Source organism: Takifugu flavidus, chromosome 2 (genome assembly GCF_003711565.1).
Source record: "Takifugu flavidus isolate HTHZ2018 chromosome 2, ASM371156v2, whole genome shotgun sequence".
NCBI classification, from domain to species: domain Eukaryota; kingdom Metazoa; phylum Chordata; class Actinopteri; order Tetraodontiformes; family Tetraodontidae; genus Takifugu; species Takifugu flavidus.
Genome location: NC_079521.1, coordinates 8,940,141 through 8,963,227, shown reverse-complemented (window position 1 = coordinate 8,963,227; position 23,087 = coordinate 8,940,141). Strand labels below are relative to the sequence as shown.

General features: G+C 43.7%; 1 protein-coding gene across 6 annotated transcripts in view; it reads left to right on the top strand.

Annotated features, from left to right (window-relative positions):
* The window catches only part of vps13c (vacuolar protein sorting 13 homolog C), a 43,371-nt gene extending 23,482 nt beyond the window's left edge, over window positions 1–19,889 (top strand). For 3 of the 6 annotated variants that reach the window (XM_057023190.1, XM_057023179.1, XM_057023177.1), the window contains 40 exons: window positions 87–231; window positions 416–554; window positions 649–773; window positions 1,278–1,444; window positions 1,530–1,783; window positions 1,920–2,146; window positions 2,220–2,312; window positions 2,478–2,708; window positions 2,867–2,998; window positions 3,237–3,326; window positions 3,533–3,688; window positions 3,810–4,074; window positions 4,310–4,470; window positions 4,543–4,664; window positions 5,172–5,469; window positions 5,583–5,972; window positions 6,423–6,527; window positions 6,859–7,014; window positions 7,094–7,219; window positions 7,299–7,432; window positions 7,593–7,719; window positions 8,082–8,317; window positions 8,452–8,596; window positions 8,681–8,821; window positions 8,897–8,978; window positions 9,143–9,212; window positions 9,305–9,416; window positions 9,594–9,707; window positions 9,779–9,906; window positions 10,619–10,700; window positions 11,079–11,192; window positions 11,452–11,527; window positions 12,408–12,571; window positions 12,653–12,698; window positions 12,793–12,916; window positions 13,480–13,594; window positions 15,807–15,898; window positions 16,172–16,295; window positions 19,310–19,390; window positions 19,475–19,889. In XM_057023190.1, the coding sequence (XP_056879170.1) occupies window positions 87–231; window positions 416–554; window positions 649–773; window positions 1,278–1,444; window positions 1,530–1,783; window positions 1,920–2,146; window positions 2,220–2,312; window positions 2,478–2,708; window positions 2,867–2,998; window positions 3,237–3,326; window positions 3,533–3,688; window positions 3,810–4,074; window positions 4,310–4,470; window positions 4,543–4,664; window positions 5,172–5,469; window positions 5,583–5,972; window positions 6,423–6,527; window positions 6,859–7,014; window positions 7,094–7,219; window positions 7,299–7,432; window positions 7,593–7,719; window positions 8,082–8,317; window positions 8,452–8,596; window positions 8,681–8,821; window positions 8,897–8,978; window positions 9,143–9,212; window positions 9,305–9,416; window positions 9,594–9,707; window positions 9,779–9,906; window positions 10,619–10,700; window positions 11,079–11,192; window positions 11,452–11,527; window positions 12,408–12,571; window positions 12,653–12,698; window positions 12,793–12,916; window positions 13,480–13,594; window positions 15,807–15,898; window positions 16,172–16,295; window positions 19,310–19,390; window positions 19,475–19,573 (5,788 nt within the window). In that variant the 3' untranslated portion in view covers window positions 19,574–19,889. Of the gene's footprint in view, window positions 1–86; window positions 232–415; window positions 555–648; window positions 774–1,277; window positions 1,445–1,529; window positions 1,784–1,919; window positions 2,147–2,219; window positions 2,313–2,477; window positions 2,709–2,866; window positions 2,999–3,236; window positions 3,327–3,532; window positions 3,689–3,809; window positions 4,075–4,309; window positions 4,471–4,542; window positions 4,665–5,171; window positions 5,470–5,582; window positions 5,973–6,422; window positions 6,528–6,858; window positions 7,015–7,093; window positions 7,220–7,298; window positions 7,433–7,592; window positions 7,720–8,081; window positions 8,318–8,451; window positions 8,597–8,680; window positions 8,822–8,896; window positions 8,979–9,142; window positions 9,213–9,304; window positions 9,417–9,593; window positions 9,708–9,778; window positions 9,907–10,618; window positions 10,701–11,078; window positions 11,193–11,451; window positions 11,528–12,407; window positions 12,572–12,652; window positions 12,699–12,792; window positions 12,917–13,100; window positions 13,418–13,479; window positions 13,595–15,040; window positions 15,666–15,806; window positions 15,899–16,171; window positions 16,296–17,670; window positions 19,067–19,309; window positions 19,391–19,474 lie in introns of those variants that run through there. The other 3 variants (XM_057023184.1, XM_057023200.1, XM_057023197.1) reach the window with 3 other exon arrangements.
* Window positions 19,890–23,087: the final 3,198 nt, after the last annotated feature.

The following is a 23,087-nucleotide window of genomic DNA, read 5'->3' as shown; positions in this document are numbered from 1 at the left end:
GATGTCAAATTCATCATGTCTCAACTTAAAACTTGATTCTAAGCCTTCTATATTTGAACATAGTTTTATTCCCATTTTTTCTTCAGAACCTCTGTGGACCAGATATCAGGCCCGCCAACTGAACTACTGGAACCAGTAAATCTGCACCTGAATATTAAAAGAAACTTGGCAGCTTCCTGGAATAAGAAGATGGTTGCTGTGGAAGTGTTTGGAGATCTGAAACCCATGAAGGTAGGAGGGGTTAGAGGAAACAGAAGCTGGATATGAATTTTGAGCATTTTGTTTATATGTTTCAGCGACCATTTCACTGTCTTAAAGGATTTTATGCATTTACTTTAAGTGGGACGTTGAAATTGTTCTGGATGTTGCTATTCAGTTGCTGTCTGTTGCTAACCTGGACCCTGCTTGTCTGCAGGTGGAGCTGAGCCAGGATGACCTGATGATGCTCCTGAAAATCCCACTGGAGAATTTGGGAGAGGCCAGCAGTCTGGGACACCTCTCGCATAAACAGGATGTTAGCGTGCATTTGCAAACATCTGAATGTTCATCCACAGGTATGTCAGTGCAGACTGAAACTGACAAGTGTACAAACATCCTCTTCAAGGTACTTCATTTCCCTGTTCTGGTGGATTTTCGATGTACTTTTAGCTTCAGCTCATGTTGGAAAGTCGTCAGTTAGTGGTGATGAAGAGGGGGATTCCCTGGAGACCATGAGGTTCACTGTCAACATCGAGTCTCTTTCTTTGGTTCTGTATGGCAATGACCCCAAACAGGTCAGTAAGAGATTCTGAAAAATTGGGTGTTAATTTCCTTTTGAAGTTATGAGAGCAATCAGAATCAAGGTCCTCATCATGACCTAGGACAAATTTGCACATTCACATCTGACTCTTCAAAGAGCCCTGTTGGGTGCACGTGAGGTCAGCTGTGCATTAAAAGTCGTGGCAAGAAAAAGTATGTGAACCTTTGGGAATTTTATGTGGGAGCTTCCACTGTAAAACCAATCCCCAGTCTGTGCTATCAAAGCCTTGCCTGCAGCATTGAGGTAGCTTTCGCACTCCACACAGTTACTGTCCTGATAGCTGATTTGGATTTATAGATTTGGGGGTCTGAAGGATTGGTCTAAACATCTTCTGATCCATAGCATTGACCTGTCACATCATTGTCATGAAGAGGCCGGTTGATTGAAAATTGTAGACCATTGGTGGACCACGTGACCCACTAGAGTTTTTTTAATTTCTATCTATCTGACCAAGCGACCATATTTATGTTCTTTCCAGCCCTCAGAGCATCAGCATCAACAGAATCTCAGACTGGCTGAGTTTGCCCTCCACCTCCTGAAGACTTCAGGTAAGCTATGGACTAATGGCTGTGTGGAGGTGATTACTGTCCTCAGCACCTGCACACTGGATGACCTGAGGGCTGGCATGAACAGGGTCACTTCTCGGTAAGTCTCATGTTATTGTTAGTTTTTCCCAGCCTCAGAACAATACTTTGGTCAGCCTTTAGTTTTACCTGTACTGTGGTGGCAGGATGATCAGGCAGCGAGATGAGGAAAGCTCCGAGGCGATGATCGATGTGACCTACCGACAGAATACTGAAGGCCGAGAGCTGGTGGCAGTCCTGCAGAAACTGTACTTGTGTGCCAGTATTGAATTCCTTTTGGCAGTCACAGAGTTCTTCGTCCAGGCTCTGCCTAAAAGTGACTCCATGAACAAGAGCTCTGCCTTGAGTGACAAGCTCTCACTGAGAGAGACCTCAGAACCCCAAACAGGCTCTAAGACCGGTAAGACCAGAGATTGGGCCTGGTAAGATGAGATAGATGAAATAGCCTCAGCTTTTAGAACTGATCCGTGGTTCCAGTCTTTGAAAATCAGCGATCTTGCAAAACTTTTCTCATCAATAAAATGGTCTCTCTGCAGCGGCAGCAGTCAAAACACGCGTGCAAGCTGTGGTGTTGGACCCCGAGGTGGTGTTCGTAGCCAACCTGATGAAGGCTGATGCACCTGCCCTCCTTGCCTCATTTCAGTGTGATTTCACCCTGCAGACTGAGGTTGACTCAAGTCAGATCATGAGAGCCAACCTCAGGGAACTGAAGGTCCAGGCCTGCCCATTCATCCGTAACAAGGATGACAAGACCATCACCACAGTAAGATGCCGGTTCACCTACTATGTTCACTAGTATAACCAGTTTGTTACAACCAGTCTGACTGTGTTTACAGGTACTGAGACCTTGCTCCGTCGTGATGGAAACCAAAAGCCACGTCAACCAACCACTGACTGGTTCAGTTATAGTGGAGGAAGTCATTGTCAAGGTGCATCCATCTTCATTATTCAAACATGTTTGAAAGTGAGATTAAGAGATTAAAATGTTCCCAGATCTCATTTTCTTAAAAGATGTTGTCAAAGTTGGTCTTTGTGCAATAGAATGTGTAGGTCTCTGGAGCTGTTCCAGACAATAATTTGTGTTTTTCCTGCAGATTTCTCCGTTCATGCTCAACACAGTGATGACGATAACAGCTGCCATGAGGGCAAAGACAGAGCAACAAAAGGAGGAAGTTAAGTCAAACGTTGGGGATCTCTGGTCAGTCTTGAACATTAACAACTGTAACTACTGGTTCCTTGGAGTGGAAGAGGCCACAGAGGTCACCGAGAGTTTCCAAGAGGCCAGTCACTGCAACGAGGGCGAGAACTTTTCTGCACAGATCAAGGTGCCACACAGAATTTCTGAAATTATCACACACGTCACATTTTTACCTCCATTCTAGCTGAGGGATTTCTTTCCATCAAATGCCTGTTAATGCCTGTTTTAAGTTTTTTTCTGCAGACACCCTACAGCTCTGATAGGATCCTATTTCCCTTATTACAGGTGTTCCAGGTGACACTGGAATCTGGTCTGGGTCATCAGACAGTCCCTCTCTTGCTGGCAGAGTCCTCTTTCAATGGACTGGCCAAAAATTGGTCATCTCTTCTCCAGCTGAGAGGTGACATGACACTGGAGGTGAGAGCTGCTGTCTCCCACATGTACAACCTATATACACACATATCCCAGCAGAAACAGGACGTTTGGATCAGTTAGCAATGAATCAACCTTTAAAAGTCAGCAAGAGTATGAGTTTTCAGTGGTGTCCTGTAGGATGATGTTCAAATAAGCTGAAGTTTAGACTGAGACAAGAATGAATATTGAACTATTGAGGTGACCTGAAAGATGTTTGATTTTGTACCTTTGTGTCCTTAAGGTGAACTATTTCAATGAGCTTCACGCTGTGTGGGAGCCTCTGATTGAACGAGTTGACAATAGCAAACGCAGGTGGAACTTGGAGCTGGAGGTAAATATCACAACTGAAGATTTGATCATTTCCACCAGAGAAATTTTGTTTTTTACACTTTTTTATAATATCAATATCAGATGAAGCAAGAGTCTCTGATGCAAAAAAACTTGTCTTAGAGCTAATATACGCGGTCGAATCTTTAAGATTAAATTAAAATATCACTGAATTGTGCCTTGTATCAGCTAATGATCTTTTTTCTACAGGTAAGGACGAATCCAATCCAAGACAAGAGTCCTGTTCACGGAGATGAGTTCATCATTCTGCCTGAGCCTCGCACTGCCATCAGCATCTGCTCCACAGACACCATGAATGTCACCGTCTCGCAGTGCGCTCTCACTGTCTTTCACAACCTCACCAAGGTAAATAGCTTATGGCACCTTCTGGAAGTTCAGCACGAGATCTCTGACCACAAACTACTGCATATGTGAAAATGTGTAACTGTAGGTGGCACCATCATCTTGTCTTGTGTGCTTTGATTAGGCATTCTCAGAGGCTGCTACCAGCGACTTTAACTTCTTTCTGAAGGAGAAGGCACCTTTTACCATCAAAAACTGCCTCGGAATTCCTCTGATTGTTCGGCATGGTGCCAACCTGAGGGTAATGGGATCACCAGCACTGGGAAGATTCCACGAGCTGACTGTAGATCAGAGCATAGACCTGGAGCACACCATATTTGAATCATCATCACGGGGAAAATTGTCGACTCTGCAACGGCAGGAAAGCTGCCTGTTCAACCTCACCATCGGTCAGAATGCTTCGCTTTTCAGAATTCTGCCTTGTTTGTGCTGAAGTTCCAAACACCTACAGTATTCTGATTTAAGACCCAACTGAAACACCTTTTGTGTTGTTTAGCAGTAGAATTTAACAGCATATTTCACAGGTAGATAAAAGATAAAGTCTGGTCCTTTTTTAATGCAGTGTTTTTTGCTGGAGATTAAGTGAAGAGTTGAAATGACGATAATGTGTTTATAATCCTGTAGTTCCAACTGGATACAGTGAGATCTCCAACATCGCTGTTGACAAACCAGGCCGGCGTCTGTATAATATTCGGGGTCCGATGTTGCAGGAGGCACTTTCTGTTCTGCTGCAGGTCGATGCTGCCGATGGAAACAAAGTCGTTACTGTCCGTGCGCCGCTGCAGGTTTGAAAAATTTAAATTCATGGTTCCAGGGGGAAAAGGCGCTTTCTAACTGTGTATTCTTTCTTTTTTAAGATAATAAACCATTTTTCCATGCCTTTCACTATCATGAAATACTGTCCAACATCCAGGAACCTTAAGAGTGTCGGAGAGGCTGAGCCTGACACTGAGTTTCACATCACTTTAGATTCATACAGGTAGCGTCACACTCTTACTCATTACAAATGTGTTATTAATGATAGCGTGAATGAATAAGCCCCTCCCATTCATCATTACCGTCATATACCTCATGGCACAGATCACTCGGGGAGAGACAAAAGCGTAATTCTCCAGTTTATCATGACCCGCAAACCCAAACCTGCTACAGTTCATTTGGACTTCTGATATCACTCAACTGAGCTGATGGACCAAAAAAGCCAGTTCTTGTAAATGAATGTTGTCAGTCATCCAGTGTTTCAAATTATAATGAAGGATTCTTTCTTGGACAGAACACAGTTTTATTACAGCTGGTGTTTGTCAGATAATGCTGCAGCTGGGTTTAATAGCCATGCTGCACCATATGACCTTTGTTTAATGTACTGTGTGGTTCGTTGATATCCAAATTATTTAAGTAATTATTATGTAATTGTTATCATCTTTTGTCTTTGCAATGATGGGAAACTTGTCCTCAGGTGCTTTTGATTTGTTTTTCTTTTACATTACAGATGTCAGCTGTTTGTATGCCCTTCAGGAGGTCTTACCGGCCAGTTTGCACCATCCTCCTCCTGCATCTCTTGGAAGGAACAGGTGCACTGCAGCTCGGAGGTGCGTTCTGTGCTACATTGTCCGTCAACGATTAGCGGCCTCCTGCCGCTGACGGTTAGCACCCTGGCCGTTTCCGATGATCTGCGACACATTGCCAGCCAAGGAGAGGAGGACTGGGATCCTGCCTATGTCATTCATCTGTTCCCGGTGGTCACACTACGGAACCTGCTCCCCTACACCGTCCGCTACATGATGGAGGTGCATCAACTTCCCCAGCAACAGTCATTTAAAGACCCATAAAATTATTGAAGTTTGACCATTAGTGAACTTTGAACAGATCTCATTCATTAATGTGTTTTTTTTCTTCTCAGAGCTCAGTTGACTCTTATGACCTTCTAGAGGGAAGCACAGCAGACCTTCTGAACGCAAGGGTCACTGGCGAAATTGTGTCTTTGGTTCTGATTAAGTATCAGGGTCGTAACTGGCACGGACACATTCGAATCCATCAGGAAATGACCGAGTTTTTCAGCGTTTCCCTCGTCTGCGAATTGGACACCAACATGACCGTGGACGTCAGTGTTCATGTAATGAGGACAACGAGCAGCGTGACCTTGTCCTTATTCAGCCCATACTGGATCATCAACAAAACATCTCGAGTGCTGCAGTACAAGGCTGAGAATGTAAACGTCAAACATCCTGCTGATTACAGGGACATCATCCTCTTCTCCTTCAGAAAGAAGAACCTCTTCAGCAAGAGCAAGGTGAGAAAAATCCCTACAAGTGGCCCTGTCGAGGCAACTCTCTTTTCCCATCAAATAATTTCCTAAATGTAATAAATAACATTCTCTCCTAGTGGGATTAAAAACAAAATGGAATGGACAGTCATGTTTGTAAGGACGAATATATTTAAACTATAAAAACTGGAAGAATCTGCCATTTTGTAGGCTGTCCAAATGTTAAGTGGAGATCTCTGTACCCTATTGAGTGGCTCAAATTATCCTATAATGCACTGTGAAAGTAGTGTACGACCAACATTCCCGAATCAAAATTTATATCACAGTTGAGATGTTTGATGTGGTGTTAATTTTAGTGTTTAATATCACCAAATCTTACAAGAATTTTTGTTTTATGCTGGGCTCTCCTGAGTATTAAAAGGATGTTTTATAGTACAGTAAATGTAGTTTTTTCTGCATGTCTTTTTTTGTTTTTAGCTCCAGTTGTGCATTTCCAACAGTTCCTGGTCTGATGCTTTCTCCCTGGACACCGTGGGAAGTTATGGCTGTGTTCAGTGTCCTGCAAGCAACATGGATTATCTGGTAATATCACAAAGTTTCCATCAAACTGATGTTCAAATTTTCATTTATTTTAAACATTTTCACAAATTTCTTCAGAAGATGACCAAGTGTTGAGGAAAACGCACCAAATGATACAATAGAAGGTGGCCTCGGACACACATTATGCTTTGCTAGGACAACTACCCAAGCAGCCCCAGCTAATCAGTGGAATTCTATTAGCCAACCATTCACACTGTCAACAGTTAACTATAAACCATTAGTTAGACTATAAACTGTTTTTAGAACTGATGAGGTGTTTTGTGGTCCGGCTGTCCTGAGTTATAACTCTTTGTTTGTTTGTTTGTCCTTCTAGGTTGGAGTCAGCATCAGGATGAGCAGTTTTAATCTAACAAGGATCGTAACCATGAGTCCATTCTTCAGTCTGGTCAACAGGTCGTCTTTTGAGCTGGAGATCGGAGAAGTGATCAAGCACTCCTCCACCAGGTGGCACTACATCTCTTCTACAGAGGTAAAATTCTACCAAAGGTGTTCATAACGTTTGGTTAGGGTATTTTGAAGTTTTAAGCTTGTTTTGTTTGATTTGGCAGTGCCTCCCTTTTTGGCCAGAGAACACTTCTGGAAAGTTGTGTCTCCGTGTGGTTGGTTCGGAATCCTCCTCCAAGCACTTCATGTTTAACCGGCAGGACAATGGCACCCTGCTGAGCCTTGACATGGTCAGACTCTGATCACAGCCCTTACTTTACCCGCAGCTCTCCCTCTTGATAAGACGTATTTGTGCCTTCTATTTTTTAGGTTGGTGGTATAATTGTTGACATCAACATAACCGACTTTTCAACAGTGATTGGTTTCAGTGATTATTATGAAGGAGCGGCTCCGGCTCTGCTGGTCAATCACACACCCTCAGTCACTGTGAACTACAGGCAGAGGTCAGCATGTGGGCTTACACACACACACACACACACACACACACACACACACAGACGTAAAATTATATTTGTGAAGAGTTTCTACTAATATTGACAATGTTGTGTATTGACATACATTTATCAATGCAAACCTAAATCTTAATTTCTGTCCTCCATTCAGTGGCTCCAATGTTGCCCACGAGCTAAAACCAGGTGAAGCTCGGCTGTTTGCCTGGGACAACCCAGCAGGGGACCGGAAACTCTGCTGGAGCTGCATGGTGCACTCTGCGGAGCTGGATCTTCTGAAGGTTTCATACTAGTATTTTGCCATAAAAAATAGAAATGAACAAGCCATCACAAATGATCAAATCTGAGAGAAGAAGAAACTAAAGTAGGCCAAGGAATAACTAAACCTTTCACACACTAAAAATGATGAGGCAGAGGGTGGTTAACAAGCCTCGTGTTGCCTGAACACTAGCAGAGAAAAATGCAGGCGCAGCAAACCAGGAAGAGACACAATAGATTACCTCAGGTGTCTGAATCCCTACTTCCAGAGCACCAAGTCCTATTCATAAAGAAATCAAAGACACAGATTCCCTTAGAATTAGAAAAAAATCACAAGAGGAGATAATGATTTTGTTCTTCATCTGAGGTCTGACCTTTGTTTCAGGATGAGCTGGGCCAGTTGACATACGATGGCCTGTCCCAGGTGCACTGGGTTTCTTTCCTGGATGGACGTCAGCGGGTGCTACTGTTTACAGAGGACTTGGCTGTGGTGACAAAGGCTCGACAAGCTGAGGACCTTGAGCAGTTCCAACAGGAAGTGAAGGTGTCCCTGCGAAACCTTGGGCTGTCTCTGATAAATAACAGCCGGCGTCAGGAGATCGCCTACATCGGCATCACCAGGTAATGAGCACAGACCTGGACAGTGAATTAAATAATGTTAATCTTCTTCAAAGGATTGTCACATGACAGTTTATTCTGTTTGCTAGCTGTTTTTCAGATTATTGCAATGAAATCTGTGTATTTGTGTGTTACAGCTCAGGCGTAGTTTGGGAGATGAAGCCAAAGAATCGCTGGAAGCCTTTCAGCCAAAAGAATATCAATGCGCTGGAGAAAGCCTACCAGAGTCAACTGAGTGGGGAGATGGGCGGAGGCTGGGTCAGACTAGACACTAACTTGGAGGTCAGTGGGTAAAACTATCACAGACACCCTCTCTGGGATAGGCCATTGAGTTTGTGGCACTGACTTCAGCATCTGTGCTGTCAGGTGAACTTTAGTGGATCAACTATGATGATGCGTCATCCAATTTCCTGCTCGGTGAGGAGAAACTTTCTTCCCGGCATCCAAGTGGAGTTCAAGCAGTCAGACCACCAGCGCAGCTTGAGGGCCCAGTTGCACTGGCTGCAGGTAAATACACACTCACCAGAAAAATACACTCAGATATTTCCCTCACGTCAGATGAGCTACCAACCTGTTTCCTAGGTGGACAACCAGTTGCCAGGAGCCATATTTCCAATTGTTTTCCACCCAGTTCCTCCTCCAAAATCCATCGCACTAGACTCAGGTGGACATTCTTACTCCTTTTACATTATAGACAACCCTACTAAGCTCATTATTCCCTGTTCTTACTGATTTTCCTCCTCTCTGATCTAATTAATTTAAGTCCTGTTTTGACTCTCAGATCTTACAGTTTTTTAGTCCTTTCTAAGAAGGTATTTGCAATTACAGAACCAAAACCTTTCATCGATGTGTCTATCATCACCCGGTTCAACAAGCACAGCACCGTCATGCAGTTCAAGTTAGTATTTACCTGTTTGATGTGTGTGGTGGTCAAATTCAGATGGATTCAATCCTGCTGAAACGCCAGTGTTCCTGTTTTTGCTGATTTAGGTACTTCATGGCCTTGATTCAAGAGATGGCCGTGAAGATTGATCAGGATTTTTTGGCAGCCTTGTTGGCTCTGTTCACGCCTGTGACTGATACCCAGGCTGACAGACAGAAGGTAAAGCAAGGCATCATGGTAGTTTGGGGCCTTTGTTCACCCTCATACTGGAACAGAAGGCAGGATTTTATCGTGTGGTACCGATGTTTTGTACTGCTGCAGAATTCAACGTGTCTGTAACTGTTTGGAACTCCGTGGTCACAACATGCTCAGCTTTTTCCTATTTCTCTCTGTCAGTCGCAGCTCTTAAATAAGGATCTGGAGCTGCTGCAGGCTGAACTGATGGAGGCGTCTCTCTCCGACACATTGGGACTCAATTTCTTTGAAGATTTTCACATCTCCCCTATAAAGGTGAGAGCATGAGATGTAAAATAGTCATGTTTGGTGATCGTTATTAATGCATGAATGTTTTTATCGTACAGCTCCATCTCAGCCTGTCACTGGGCTCCGGTGAGGATTCAGGTCAGGAAGCAGAAGCCATTCAGTCTCTGAACCTTCTGCTAAAAAGTATTGGAGCAACACTGACAGATGTTGATGATCTCATTTTTAAGTGAGTCACTTTATACTCTCTGCGTTCTTCTAGAGCAGTGCATTGTGGGTGTCTCAGACCAAGCGCCAAATGTGGGTCCATCCTATTTCAAGTCATTTTTCACAAATGCTTGATTTAATGATCAGATCCTGACTTGAGTAATGTTTGCAAACCAGTTCCACATGATCTCAAAGCATGCTGGGAAATTCTGCCTGCATACTTTCTTAAAGTGCTGCGGTACATTCATAGTCTAATCCCTTCAGACTTTAGTTTACTGTGAATCAGATTTGCCTGATTATGATTAAGTTATGATCAGTTTAGAGCAGCCCTCCTGCATGAATCCCTGCTCCACTTGGTTCTTGGACTTCAGCTTGGCAATTTTAATGATTCAAGATCTCCTTGAGCTCCTTGGCGATCCAGGAACCGTGTGAAATTGTGACGGGGTTAGGTCTAAGCCGAAGGAGGAGTATGATGAGACTGTGTCCGCCTGTTAGTTGATAAAACAATGCATAAAACTAAATGCTTCAACAAAGAACAAATGAAAACACAGTAATATTGTGCTGACTGGTGCCGGTGGAGCTTGACCTCCAAGGTCATATCGAAGGATTTTAAAGTCAGTTCTGGATTTTTATTGGCAGCCAATGAAGGAAACTCTTAAAGATTTTAATGATCAGTTGTTTAGGAGTCTGGACTTTATTTATTAATCCTATAATAAGCTCATCCTTTGCTCCAGACTTGCCTTCTTCGAAGTGAAGTACCAGTTTTACCGTCAGGAGAAGCTGATGTGGGCTGTGGTCAGACACTACAGCGAACAGGTGACGTTACCCCTGCATCATATTTATCACCCGAATCTTTTGTGTTCTGTGTCCTCTTTAGTCAGCCACCTCTTGCTTTGCTCCTTTTACAAAATAAATTGTTAACAAAGTGAAGCTTGTAGAATTCAATTAAATAAGTTTGCGGCTCAAACCCAACCCTCTGGCTTTAGCATGGGAATGGTTAATTATTCCATGGTTTTTTTCAGTTCCTTTGGACCTTTTAATAAGTTCTCACCTTTACAACTATTTAAAGATACTGTCCTGCATATGACAGGTGCTAAAACCGCAATATCTCAATTCTGATTTTTATTCACTGTCCTTTATTTAAAGATATACACTTATATACAAATATAAAATATATACTTGTTTTTATTGCAGTTTCTCAAGCAGATGTATGTCCTTGTCTTGGGACTGGATGTTCTGGGAAACCCATTTGGCCTGATCCGAGGTTTGTCTGAGGGAGTGGAAGCCTTCTTCTATGAACCATTCCAGGTACAAAAGAAGCATTTTCTTATTTTGGACTTTACTGAAGGTCTAACTACTATGGTGCTACGCTTACTGCTATTAAATGATAACAATGACGATGAGAATAGTAGCAGTAAAGAATATCATTTACATACATATTCAGCGACTTGCTGCAGTCCTCACAGTTCTGGTGTTTATCACATACACTCTGCACTGTATAGGTAATGGTATCATTTATTGGTGTTAGGTTTAGGTTTTAAATGTAATTTGCTTTGTATTTTCTCAGGGTGCCGTTCAGGGTCCAGAAGAATTTGCAGAAGGTTTTGTGATCGGAGTTCGCAGCCTGTTTGGTCACACAGTCGGTAGGGAGCCTGACAAATATTGGACTTTTGCTTCATTTTCTGCTTTTAATATTCATGAGCCAGTCATCAATCGGTGGTTAACCCCACTAATGTTGATGTTGATGGCATGGGTTTGAATCCTGGAATGGATAAAAGCAGTAATCAGTAAGGGCCCTTGGCCAAGGCACTTAATGCAACCATGCTGCTGATTCCTGTCTACTTCATAATGAGTCATTAACATACAAGTCATAATGCCTCGTTACTCTAGTCAACAAGATCCAGTCAGGTGTTGAGGAACCAGGGCAACTGGAGGAATACTCACGTAAGGAGTAGCATTCCTCAGACTGGAGTTGGTACATCTAAAATATTTGAGATCAGTGGATTCTTCAGAATAACTCATCAAGACAATCTCAACAACAATTAGTAGGCCAGTGTTCCAACATCTGGTACCAAGCCCCAATAACAGCATGAGCAATGCACAGAGGCTTCACACAAGAGCAGCTAGCCTGAAATAAGCTCATTACCAAGCTGGACACCTGGAACCTCTGTAGTCGGGGATCAAGAATAAGTTTCCTACCCTGTGAAAAGCGAGTGGAAGTCTACCAATGATGTGTAGCCAATAGTGAGACGTGGACCTGTGGATCCACTCCACCAGGCAGTACCCAGATGTCTCAGTCTCAACAAATGTGGTCAAATGGCAACCAAGAGAGTCAAGACAGGAATAAAGTAGTCAGACTATCCGATGGAGTGTTGCTAATATCAAGAACAGCTGCAAAGGTCAAACACAACCAATGACCTGTTTCTGTTGGAAATATGATTAGGGAAGGGCTGGTAATCATCAGTTAGTAACTGGCCAGCTTTTGTTGGTAACTAGTCTGTTCCCTGTTTTCGTGGCCTGCAGGTGGTGCTGCTGGTATGGTTTCCAGGATAACGGGCTCAGTCGGTAAAGGTTTGGCAGCCATCACCATGGATAAAGACTTCCAACAAAAACGGAGAGAGGAGATGAACCGCCCCCCGAAGGACTTTGCCGAGAGTCTGGCTAAAGGTGGAAAAGGACTTCTGAAGGTGCAGTTGGCAGTGTTTACAATATTTCATTAGTGGCAGAATCCATCAGATTGAAAGTCTGTGTCATCTGTCTCCGTGCAGGGTGTTGTGGGAGGAGTCACAGGCATTGTCACCAAGCCTGTGGAGGGTAGGTCCTTAAAGTTGATCACTACATCCATTTTGCATTCTTTATTCACTTAAATTAATTTGGAAGGTAATTACTGGTAAATTCTTTTGTGCAGGAGCCAAGAAGGAGGGTGCCAGTGGTTTCTTTAAAGGCATCGGTAAAGGCTTGGTGGGTGTGGTCGCTCGCCCCACAGGAGGAATCGTGGACATGGCGAGCAGCACGTTTCAGGGCATCCAGAGGTAGACGTTCTTCTCTCTCAATTACTTTACCTACGTTTCTGCAATTTATTTCTCTCACAGAAGCCAGTTTGATATTTATTGTGTGAATTATTTTAGCTTTGGGATTATGAAGCGTGTTGAGGACATAATAACAGTATTATTAACAAACACAACTGGCCACCTGTAATTCTGGTAACACACTCAGAGACGGTTCCACCCAAAGGACAAAACAGCCCAACATAAACCCAGTAAGCTGGTTTATGCTGCCCAGAGCAGTGACGAATGGACAGATCTGTACGTTGGTGAGACCAAACAGCCGCTACACAGACGCACCGTCCAACACAGGACAGCCGTCCATTTATACTTAAATGAAAAGGGACACACGCTTGAAGACGCCAATGTTCATGTTGACCTGATCAATCAAGTTTGGTAGATTAGTGGAGTCTTAAGTGGAGCCGTCCAGCTACATTGAAATCACATCTTGTCTTTTGGTTTGGATTTTTGCGCACGTGTGAGCATACATGAATGTTTTTGTGTGTGTTCAAGTGTTGTGCCTCTGTGTTTTTGTGCACGTGTGACCTTAGAGTGGCAGAATCAACAGAGGAAGTGACCAAACTTCGCCCGGCGCGTCTGATCAAAGAGGATGGGATCATACGACCATATGACCCAACAGAGTCTCAGGGTTTCGACCTCTTCCAGGTTAGACTGATTGACTTTTTCCATTATGTTTCAGGCAGAAAACTCTATCATACATGTGTTTGTGTCATTTAGGGTCAATTCTTTTGTTTAATTTAGAAGAAAAAAAACCCTCAAAACTTGGACCACTCAAACCTTTTCCAGCTTTCTTCTGCTTGCTGATGTTATTTCTCAGTGTAAGATTTACACGTTTGCTGCTACGCTGCTGCCATGACAGGGACACCTGATGGTGACGTAAGTCTATCTGGCCACAATCAGAGATGCCAGTGTCGGGGAAAATCACATGCCTTGTTTAAAAAAAGAAGAAGGGAACACATCAGTCATCATTGAGCTTGATCAATGAAGTATTGCTTTAGAAATCATTGCAGAACAGTGTAAGAACCAAAGGAGATCACATGCTGGTCCAAGAGCTGCTGTCCTGCTGAATGATCTCCCTAAAAACATCTGAGCAGGTTTCTGATGAGACGAGGGATGATCTTCTGGAGGATCTCCTCCCAGACCTGCATTAGAGTATCATTTCCCTCCTGATTCAGGTCTAATGAACAGTCAGAACAGTTAATAGCGACACCGTCTACATCCTCCAAGAGCTGTTGACACGCTTCAGACCCATGATGGTGGGCATGGTCGTGCACCAGAGTGAAACCCCAAGGCCCACTTAGGTCTGAGGGTCTCATCCTGGTACCCAGCAGCCATTAGGGCTACCCCTAGCTAGCATGACTCATGCTGAGTGTGAAGCTGCTCTCATCTGTGAAGATAACAGGGGGCTGATGGTAAACCTGCTGTCTGTCATCTCATCTGGCCGATGGCGGAGGGCTCCTGCCACCCTCATAGAGAAGGTCCTTCTCGAGAGGTCAGACGTCTCCTCGCTACCCAGAGGAGTAGAGAGTGGTCCTGTTGCTGGGCCGCTGCAGTTGCCTTCACCTCTCCTGGTGTGCTGCTGTGAATGCAACTTCTGTTGCCTCCACGATCCTGAATCAACCAGAAATAATTAGGAGATGGGTCCGGTCCAGGGCACCACCTACATAACCGTTCTTTAAATGGGTTTTTCTGGCCAACTGCCTCTTCTCTCCACCAGTTTTCTTCCCCATTTGCACACCAGCAGCTAAAAACTGATCCACAGTCATTGTTGCTGCTCTGTTAGTTTATATCCCTGAAGTGTGATTGACTCAGGGTTGAACTGTGACGATGATGTGTTCCCTTTGCTTTATCAAGTACATCCACGGCGTCAAGTGTTGGAAAAAATGTTTTCACACAGAACCTTTTTGACATAAAGTTTATGAAATTTCAGCTTTATTATTGTGAGTATTAGTTGCGTTCCTTCAGCCTGCTTTCCCTCTTTAACAAGCATAAATCACAACACCGTTACTAATATTCTGCTTCTAACTAATTTCTTCTTCTTTTTTTTCTCCTGTTGTGTTTCTTTTTTTCTTGTCTTTCTGTCCCATGCAGTCTGATGAGGATTAACCGGGTTTGAGTGGATCAACTTTTCAGCTATTTAGACATAAACGCTGTGTTTCAGACAAATTTTCCCTCAATAATCTACTTGTGTATCTGTAGTTATTGATCACTTTGTTCTAATCTATAGCAGCAGCCTTGATATGAATGGAAATTATAATGCAGCATCAACAAATATTTCTATCATATTATATTAGGTAACTGATTTAAAACTGCTTTAAAAGGTGTTTTGAAGGTTGCTAAATGTTCTGCTAAATGTCACGAAGCCATCATGGCTGTGCTGAGCACACTGTTGCTGACCTTGACCTAACCTATAAATCAAGTTTTTAGATATTGAATTATATTTTGCTGAGCTGAATCAGGGTTCTATGCATGATTTGGTCTGTGTCTCATACCTCAGCCAACAGTAACAGGGCTCCCTACTGAGGAGCGGCTGCTACTTCTCATTGTATCTATATGCAGTGCTCCACTGTGGAACAATTTTGTACAGAATTAATTTCCTGAGGTGTTGTCTTAAGCCCACCAGTACATTTGTTGCATGTTTTGCCACGTTTGTGTCTCTGTGCCAGCATATTGTGTATTTTGGTGTCACGAAATCTGAAATAAATCTGAAATATTATTTTTGTTCTTTAAGATATGCAATCAGTTATAGTTTGTCTGTCAAATTGGGATCAATATTTGTTATAAAAAAAACACACACACATTGTGAATTCCTGTGTGTGCATGTGTGTGTCACCTCTGTGTGTGCATGTGTTTCCAGCGTTCACAAATCAAACAGCTAGAGGGGGAAGTGTTCCGAGGCCATTTTCCATTTGCTGGTCACAGAAAGACCAACATCATGGTGACCAACAGGTGCGTGGTCGCCGCCCAGCTCTTCTCCTCATCACCCTTCCTGTGCCGTTCCATCATGTTGTGTTTTGTTTCTGTTTCCGGGATGATTTTCTTTCTCAGTCTTTAATCTTGCCTCCATGACACCATCTGTAATAAAATGCATCGTCTTTTGCTACATTCACTGAACTGCATGCGTGCGCTCCAAGTCACCGCCTGCATTTTATATTCAAACCTTTTGCCTTTTGTCCGTCTGTCTTTTCATGTTGTTCATTTTCGTCTGCTGTCTTTGTCCAGGAGGATATTGTGTGTGAAAGAGATCGATTTTGTCGGCCATTTTAACAAAGAATGGGAGTGTTTGCTGGAGAACCTTTCTCAGCCAATGGCTGTCTCAGGATCTGAACTCAAGATCTTCTTCAAGGTACAAATACACCGCACACACCCACTCACACACACAAGCACACCCACACATTTCTGAGTGTTAATGCAGTGACACCTGTAGTAGTACGACACGCTGGCAATGAGGACAGGAGGAAGTATTGACCCTGGAGGTAGATGAGGGTTGGAGTTAAGGTTGGATGGAGCTGCTTGACTCATTTTGGTGAATGCTGCTCACTGGACAATAATGAGACTGAAGCTGGAGAAAACCCAGAGAGGAGCACTCAGTGTGCCAGCCATCCCCTAACCTCACTGCTCCAGCCATGTTTCCAACATGCTGCTTTCTGCACACAATCCTGTGCTTGGACACAATAAACACACACGGGTGAATGTCACTGTGTGCTCTAATACAGTGGCCACCCCAGTCTAACGGCCCACAAACCAGCAGGGTTTTATCCTCTTCCAGTTAGACACCTGCTTTCTCCTGGGTTTCAAGTTTCCTTTGTTATAACTAGGTAGGATAAAAAGCTCTTTCGGATAGATGACCCCTGGCTCAGTTCAGCTGTCCCAAAGCTCGAACTCCAGCACCAGCTGGCGGCACTGCAGAGAGGCTGTGGCCAAAGACGGCCAACTTGAACTGGAGTACCAAGTTTCCACTCGCTCAGCCAGAAAATCACAGCTTAGGCGGAGGTCAGGAAGCTTTGCTGACATGTCAGCAACCAGTTTACACAGCAGTCAGTGCTGGAGACTGGATGTCCCTGTGTTAATAATAGACGTTATTGTCTCCATAGTAGTTTTCAACTCACCATTAATTCGATGGAGCGGCGCCCTCTGGTGGATGAAAGGGCGTATTTCACCCTCTGTCCGCTCCAAGCATGTTTACGCTGCGCGGGTCGAGTCTTTTGTCTTTTGAAGAGATTAACAATCCTCTGGAATAAACATCAATTTCTTGACCACTGAGAGCGACATGGCGCCTTTTGGTCTTAGTCTGGTCTCTGTAGCCTAGTTACAGAGCGGTACGATCAAAGCAGCTTAGAAGAGAGGCTGAACACAGTGCGTTCAATAATGTTTAGTCACTTGAGGATTTTAGGATGACTACAGTTACTGAGAACAGAACATTTGTTTTAAGAACGGTAGTTTAAAAATAGAATCAATAGGGAGAGAATCATGGAAATTTACTTCATACTGTATTTGTTAATACGGTTGACATTGACAAATTAATGCAGAAAACCCTAAAACACAGATAAATAATTATCATCAGGCTGTCGATGATTAATATTGGTGATTTTGGATATTTTATTCCATAATTTATTGCTGTTTTTTTAGTGATTCATCAGTAAGGTGGGATTAGAGTCTCTTTTTAAAATGGTTTCAGAGCATAAACGCACCAAATATGTTCATGGTTCATGTCTGTGTAGCAGGAGAACTTTGAACCAGAGCTCTTCCAGAGGAAATAGAACTGAAACCATCCCACATCACCGACAGAGACCTGTGTGAGATTATGATTTAAACGGTGCCTGAAGAGCATCGAAACTCTGCGATGGGAACTGAACTGTGGCTCTGCAGCAGCAACCAAATGCACTATGGGAAATGACTTTCTAATCGTGCAACTATCAACCTGGTGTGACCCATCCAGCTATGTACGTCTTATTGATGTTGTGCAGCCGTGTCCTTTGTTTGTTATTCCCCAGAGAGTCGCTATAACAACCAGCCTTGAAAAACAGGTATGTGTTTTTGCTACAGAGCTACATCAGAGGTTTGGTATTATAGGTGACTAATCTGCCCAATATAAATAAGTTCTGGTCACAAATATATTCCGTTTTTACTCCAGCTTGTTAATGTTCTCCAGGCTCAAGTGTGATTGGGAAGTAGATCTATTAAAGATCGGCCCTCTCGGGGTCACATCATGGCGCTCTGCTAACGTGCTGCCCGAAGGGAGAACAGACAGTGTTTAAGATCTCAGGGACTTTTTGTGTGTGTGTGTGTGTGTGTGTGTGTGTGTGTGTGTGTGTGTGTCAGCCAACATCTTCACAGTGAGCCACTGGAAGGAGATTTCCTTGTTTGTTCTTATATAAAGTTTCAGACTTCTGTTGAAGTTCCTCTTTTTTGAATTTCTCCTGAAATTTTGCTTAAGACCACCTGTGTCTCTTTGTGTCACGCGACAACAGTCAGGCGAGTCTAAATCTTCTCTTTGTAACAAGTGCAGTCAGGGTAAACTAGTACCAAAGGACCAGTCTGTTACTGGGCAGCTGGGGGTCGGTTCTAACCCAACTGGCCGCCCTCCTGCAGCTCTGGGCAGAGAGCTCCTACCTGGACGGAAGCTCTGTTCCGATGATGTTCTGTAGGACTTCCTGACGAGGGCGAAGCAGCTGCTGTACCAGACAGTGATGCAGCTGAAGATCTGTGTTTTTTTGATGGTGCTGGTGTGACTCCAGATCAGGTTCTCAGTCATGTGAACTCCCAGGAACCTGAAGCTGCCCCAGTTCAGTTTTCTCCACTCTCCTGCTGTTACTGCTGGGGGGCGTGGCCTCCGCCCTGCTGCCTCCCGCAGTCCCCTACCTGCTCCTTGGTTTTGTTGATGTTGAGTTGGAGGCTGTTGTTCTGGCACGAGGATGTCGGAGTTCGGACCTTTGGACAGTTGTGTCATCAGCAAACTTTGCTGATGGTGTTGGAGCCGCGTGCCACCAAACAATCGTGCGTGAACAGGGGAGCAGGCCGAGCACAGACCCCTGAGGGACACCGGTGTGGACAGTTACTGTGGAGGAGGCAATGGTGCCTTCCAGGGTCACAATCCAGTCATGTATGTGCACATGTATAGGCATGTGCGTGCACGTTGGGCAGTTCAGCTTTAAAATTGAAATGTTTTGAAGATTTGGGCACATTTGTGTCAGTCCAAATGTTCTGTGAACCTTTTCCTATATGGTTGGTGGGTCAGGTGGGTGTGCAGAGACCGTGTGTGATGGGATGATTAGACACTTTCATGTCGTGCACTTTAGTGACACAAACACGGTTTATGTTTGGGTGTCTGTTGAATCAATCTGTCCGTCTGTCTGTCAGGAGCAGAAGAAGTTGATGCTAAAGCGGGATGATCAGGAGTCCGTGAGAACCCTCCAACTGAGAGACCCACATGCAGCTCAGGTAGGTGTGAGTGCGTTCGCCTGTGTCTGCGTTTGTGTCTCGTTGTGGACTTGACCCTCACCCGGTTTCCACGGTTACCTGCAGAGGTTGAAGGCAACCATATTGGAGGCTCAGTTGGCACGTCAGCAGCATCGCATGGCGAGACAGAAGTCCCAGCGCTTCCTGAAAATGTCCAACAACTAGTGACATCACATCCTGCCGGAACTTCCTGTTCTGACCATCTGCCGCACCATCCAGAAGAGAACAACAGCTTTAAACTTGCTTCTCACGTTTGGCTAGAGGCTGCACTCGTTTATAATGAAGTCCTAAAATTCTTTTGCACTAAAATGAATATTTAGAATCCATCTGTCGTGGGAATGTTGATTATTGTTAATTATTTGCTGTTATCATGCTTTCAAATACGACATCTGTCAGCTTTCTATAATATATTATTTGTCGTTAATCAACTTTTTGTTTATTGATGATTTAAATTGGATAATAAAATAATTTGTTTACACTATGAATTGTGATCATTGTTGGGTGTTTCATCATAACGTGTGAGACACTTAAAGGTCACCTTGAAGAAGGTTGATTGGTCCGTGCAGTCAGTGGAGACGATCTACTTCATCAAGATGATGGCACTAAAAAACCTGTGTGGGGGAGTCCAACAGGATCTTGTTACTGTCATTCACCACTTTTGGAAGTGTGTCCCACTTTGAGCTGGAAGTTTCCAGTACAGACTCTGTCCAGATGTTCCTGTACATCGGGGGGATAATCCAGTCCTACGAGTGCCACAGACAGACCGGGTTTTCTGTCCTACCAGGTAGACAAGGTACGCATTTCTACCTGGTAAGACAGAGAACCCGATCCGACTGTAGCACTCGTAGAACCGGGTTGCTTCCAGCTGCTGTCACTATGTCAGCTACTTGGTTATAATGTTCCATGTGTGCTTTACCTGCTGCCCTCTTACATCACCTGCACCTCAGATCTTGCCCTGTGGGGTAGATCCTGTCTTATACCGCTCCTGTTCTCACCGGCATCTGCACTGTCTTTCCAGCCTGGTTGGACTTCCTGATATCAGCTGCTTCCTCGCAGGTCTCTGCTCCAGCTTTCAGCTCCATTGAATCCAGTGTAAAATCAAGGGCAATAACCTTGATTCTCTTTGCTCTGGTGTCGGTTCATTGTGGAAATTCATAATTGATCCACTCCCGAGGAACTGATTTCGCACTATAACTCTGGATTTCGCACTATTCTGGGCTCCTTCGCTCCAGTGAAACCCAGATCTGTGTCGTAATCCCATTCTGCTCCTGGCAAACATCTGAACTTCATTTAAAGATAGTCGGCCTGTCTGTTCACAAGGAGATGTGCATAATTCATATTCACCACTAGGAGAACTCAACTGTCAGATCCAAACCCAGCTGTGTTAGTAGCATCATCTGTTCTCAATGCTCCAAAAACTCATGCAGCCCCTGGACTCGTCACCTGATCTTCTTGACTGCCCTTTATATTCCTCTTTCAGCAGTAGAACCAGTCCTGCATCCCTCAGAACCACAGTTAAAAACCTAATTCTGAAAAAAATCTGATTCCAATTTTACCAACTTCAATCATCTCCATCCTATTAGCTGTGGTGCCTTCACTGACCTGCCGGGGGCCACAGCGTTTACAGCTGAGCTGAGTTCATTTTAGACTTCTAAGTATTCTTGTTTCTTCTCATTTTTTTTCACTCTGAGTTTATTAGTGCTTTCCTAGGAACTCTCAGATTTTTCCTGCAATGACGTCCCAGAATATTCCCCCTGCACTAAATATTTGGACGGTTCTAACTTGGAGAGTCTATTTCCTTTTTTCCCCCGGGGAAACATAGTTTTCCTTCTAATGACCAGGAAATAAATGTTTCTATTCTGTCTTCAGCCAGAATTTGATTTTTTTTTTTTTTGAGTTGTTGCAGTTTTTGCTGCCGTTGAAGAGCTTTTATTGTCGCATAAAGTGATTTTAACAGACAAATGTTTGAACAGCAGCAACCAGCAGAGACCCATTTGTTCTCTGCTGGATGTTTAACTCATTAGATCACAATTGTGGGAGGTAAAACGCTGTGTGTGTGTGTGTGTGTGTGTGTGTGTGTGTGTGTGTGTGTATGTGTGTGTTTGTGTGTGTGTGTGTGTATGTGTGTGTTTGTGTGTGTGTGTGTGTGTGTGTGTGTGTGTGTGTGTGTGTGTGTGGTAATAACTTCCAGCTGTTTTCAGACTGAGTGGAGGATGTTTGATTTCTTCACCCTCAAAAACAAACTGTTGATTTGAACGCACAACAGTTTTAAGATAAACCTTTTTTCCCCCCTTCTTTTTATTAGTTGAAAAAAAATCTACCATTTAAAAAAACTATATTTGGTAAAGAGAGTTTTATTTGGGATCGGAACACGACAAGTGGCTAACCCCTGACCCTTGACCTCTGACCCCTTCAGCTTATATTTGCAGCAGCCTCAGACTAAACATGAAGCTTCTTTGTGTGTCGACCTTCATCTTAAACTGAATTATTGCATCAACTCGGAACTCTAGAGTCTAGTCCAATGTTTCCATGTCTGCACCCAAATATACAATAAATACTCCCCTAATACTGAAAGCATCAAGTATTTCAAGCATCTGTATATTATAAATTCCATGACGTCATTTCCGAAGAAGAAACCGGGTGTCAGGATGAATCAGTCGTCCGGACCGATTGAGGTTTTGTCTCCTTAGAAACGCTGTTGGTATTTTTATTCACAGTTTATTTGCAGGCCAAAACGCCACATTTTCCTCCGCAAGATAAGACGTCTGGAAAGTGCCGACAGGAAGTGTCCCAGTGGAAGCAGTCAGCAGATTATAATATTTCATCATCGCTGGAAACCTGCCAAATATTCTCCTTCCTTCTCCTTCTGGTATTTTTCCCGATATGTAACTATTTTTAGAACGTTCCCTCAATGAAGGTTTGACTTGTGGCCCCATCTGGTAATTATCCTCCACCATTAACCAGTAACTACCAGTAATGGTTTAACTGGACCCTTAAATGCGGCCCTGAACTTCTAACGTGCTCCTCAACGTCATTTATCAGTGACGTAGGATTTTTAAAAACTGAGCAATTTGATATTTGTTTTTGTAAATATAAATAATGTTAATATATTTCGCTGTGGTCAACTGTTAAATAAACTTCGTTTTTTAACTATTAATTACAGGTTGTGACAGGAAAGCGGCGCAGTAGGTTTCGCTTCCCTTCTCTTTATTGTAAAAACATCTGCTAACCATCACTTCAACCTGAACCACAACAGCATGTGTACAGTACAAGTACACACATCCTGACATGTGTTCCGCCTCACTCTTCCTGTATAGAACATTACAGCTGGGGAACACTCGTCCTAAATGAAGAGACGGGGCGGACGCGCACACACCTGTGCAATAACCGTGCTGTCTATCTCTCACCTGTCAGGTGGGTGGATCATCTCACAGTGACACAGAGTGGAGAGAAATGAGCCTTTTGTGCACATGAGAAAAAGTCTCAGCTGTTTGCAAACGTTAACGTTTACATTTGTCTGCAGTGCATAAACATCTGGCTTTAGGTAGTAAAGAAGTAACATGTGTTTTAAGAACTACCAGAAACAAAAAGTTATGCGTTTGTTGCGCATCTGGGCAGGTTGTTTATCGAACCGGTGCAGTTCCCGGTCCTGACCACGTGGCCGCAGTGGCGCGCCATA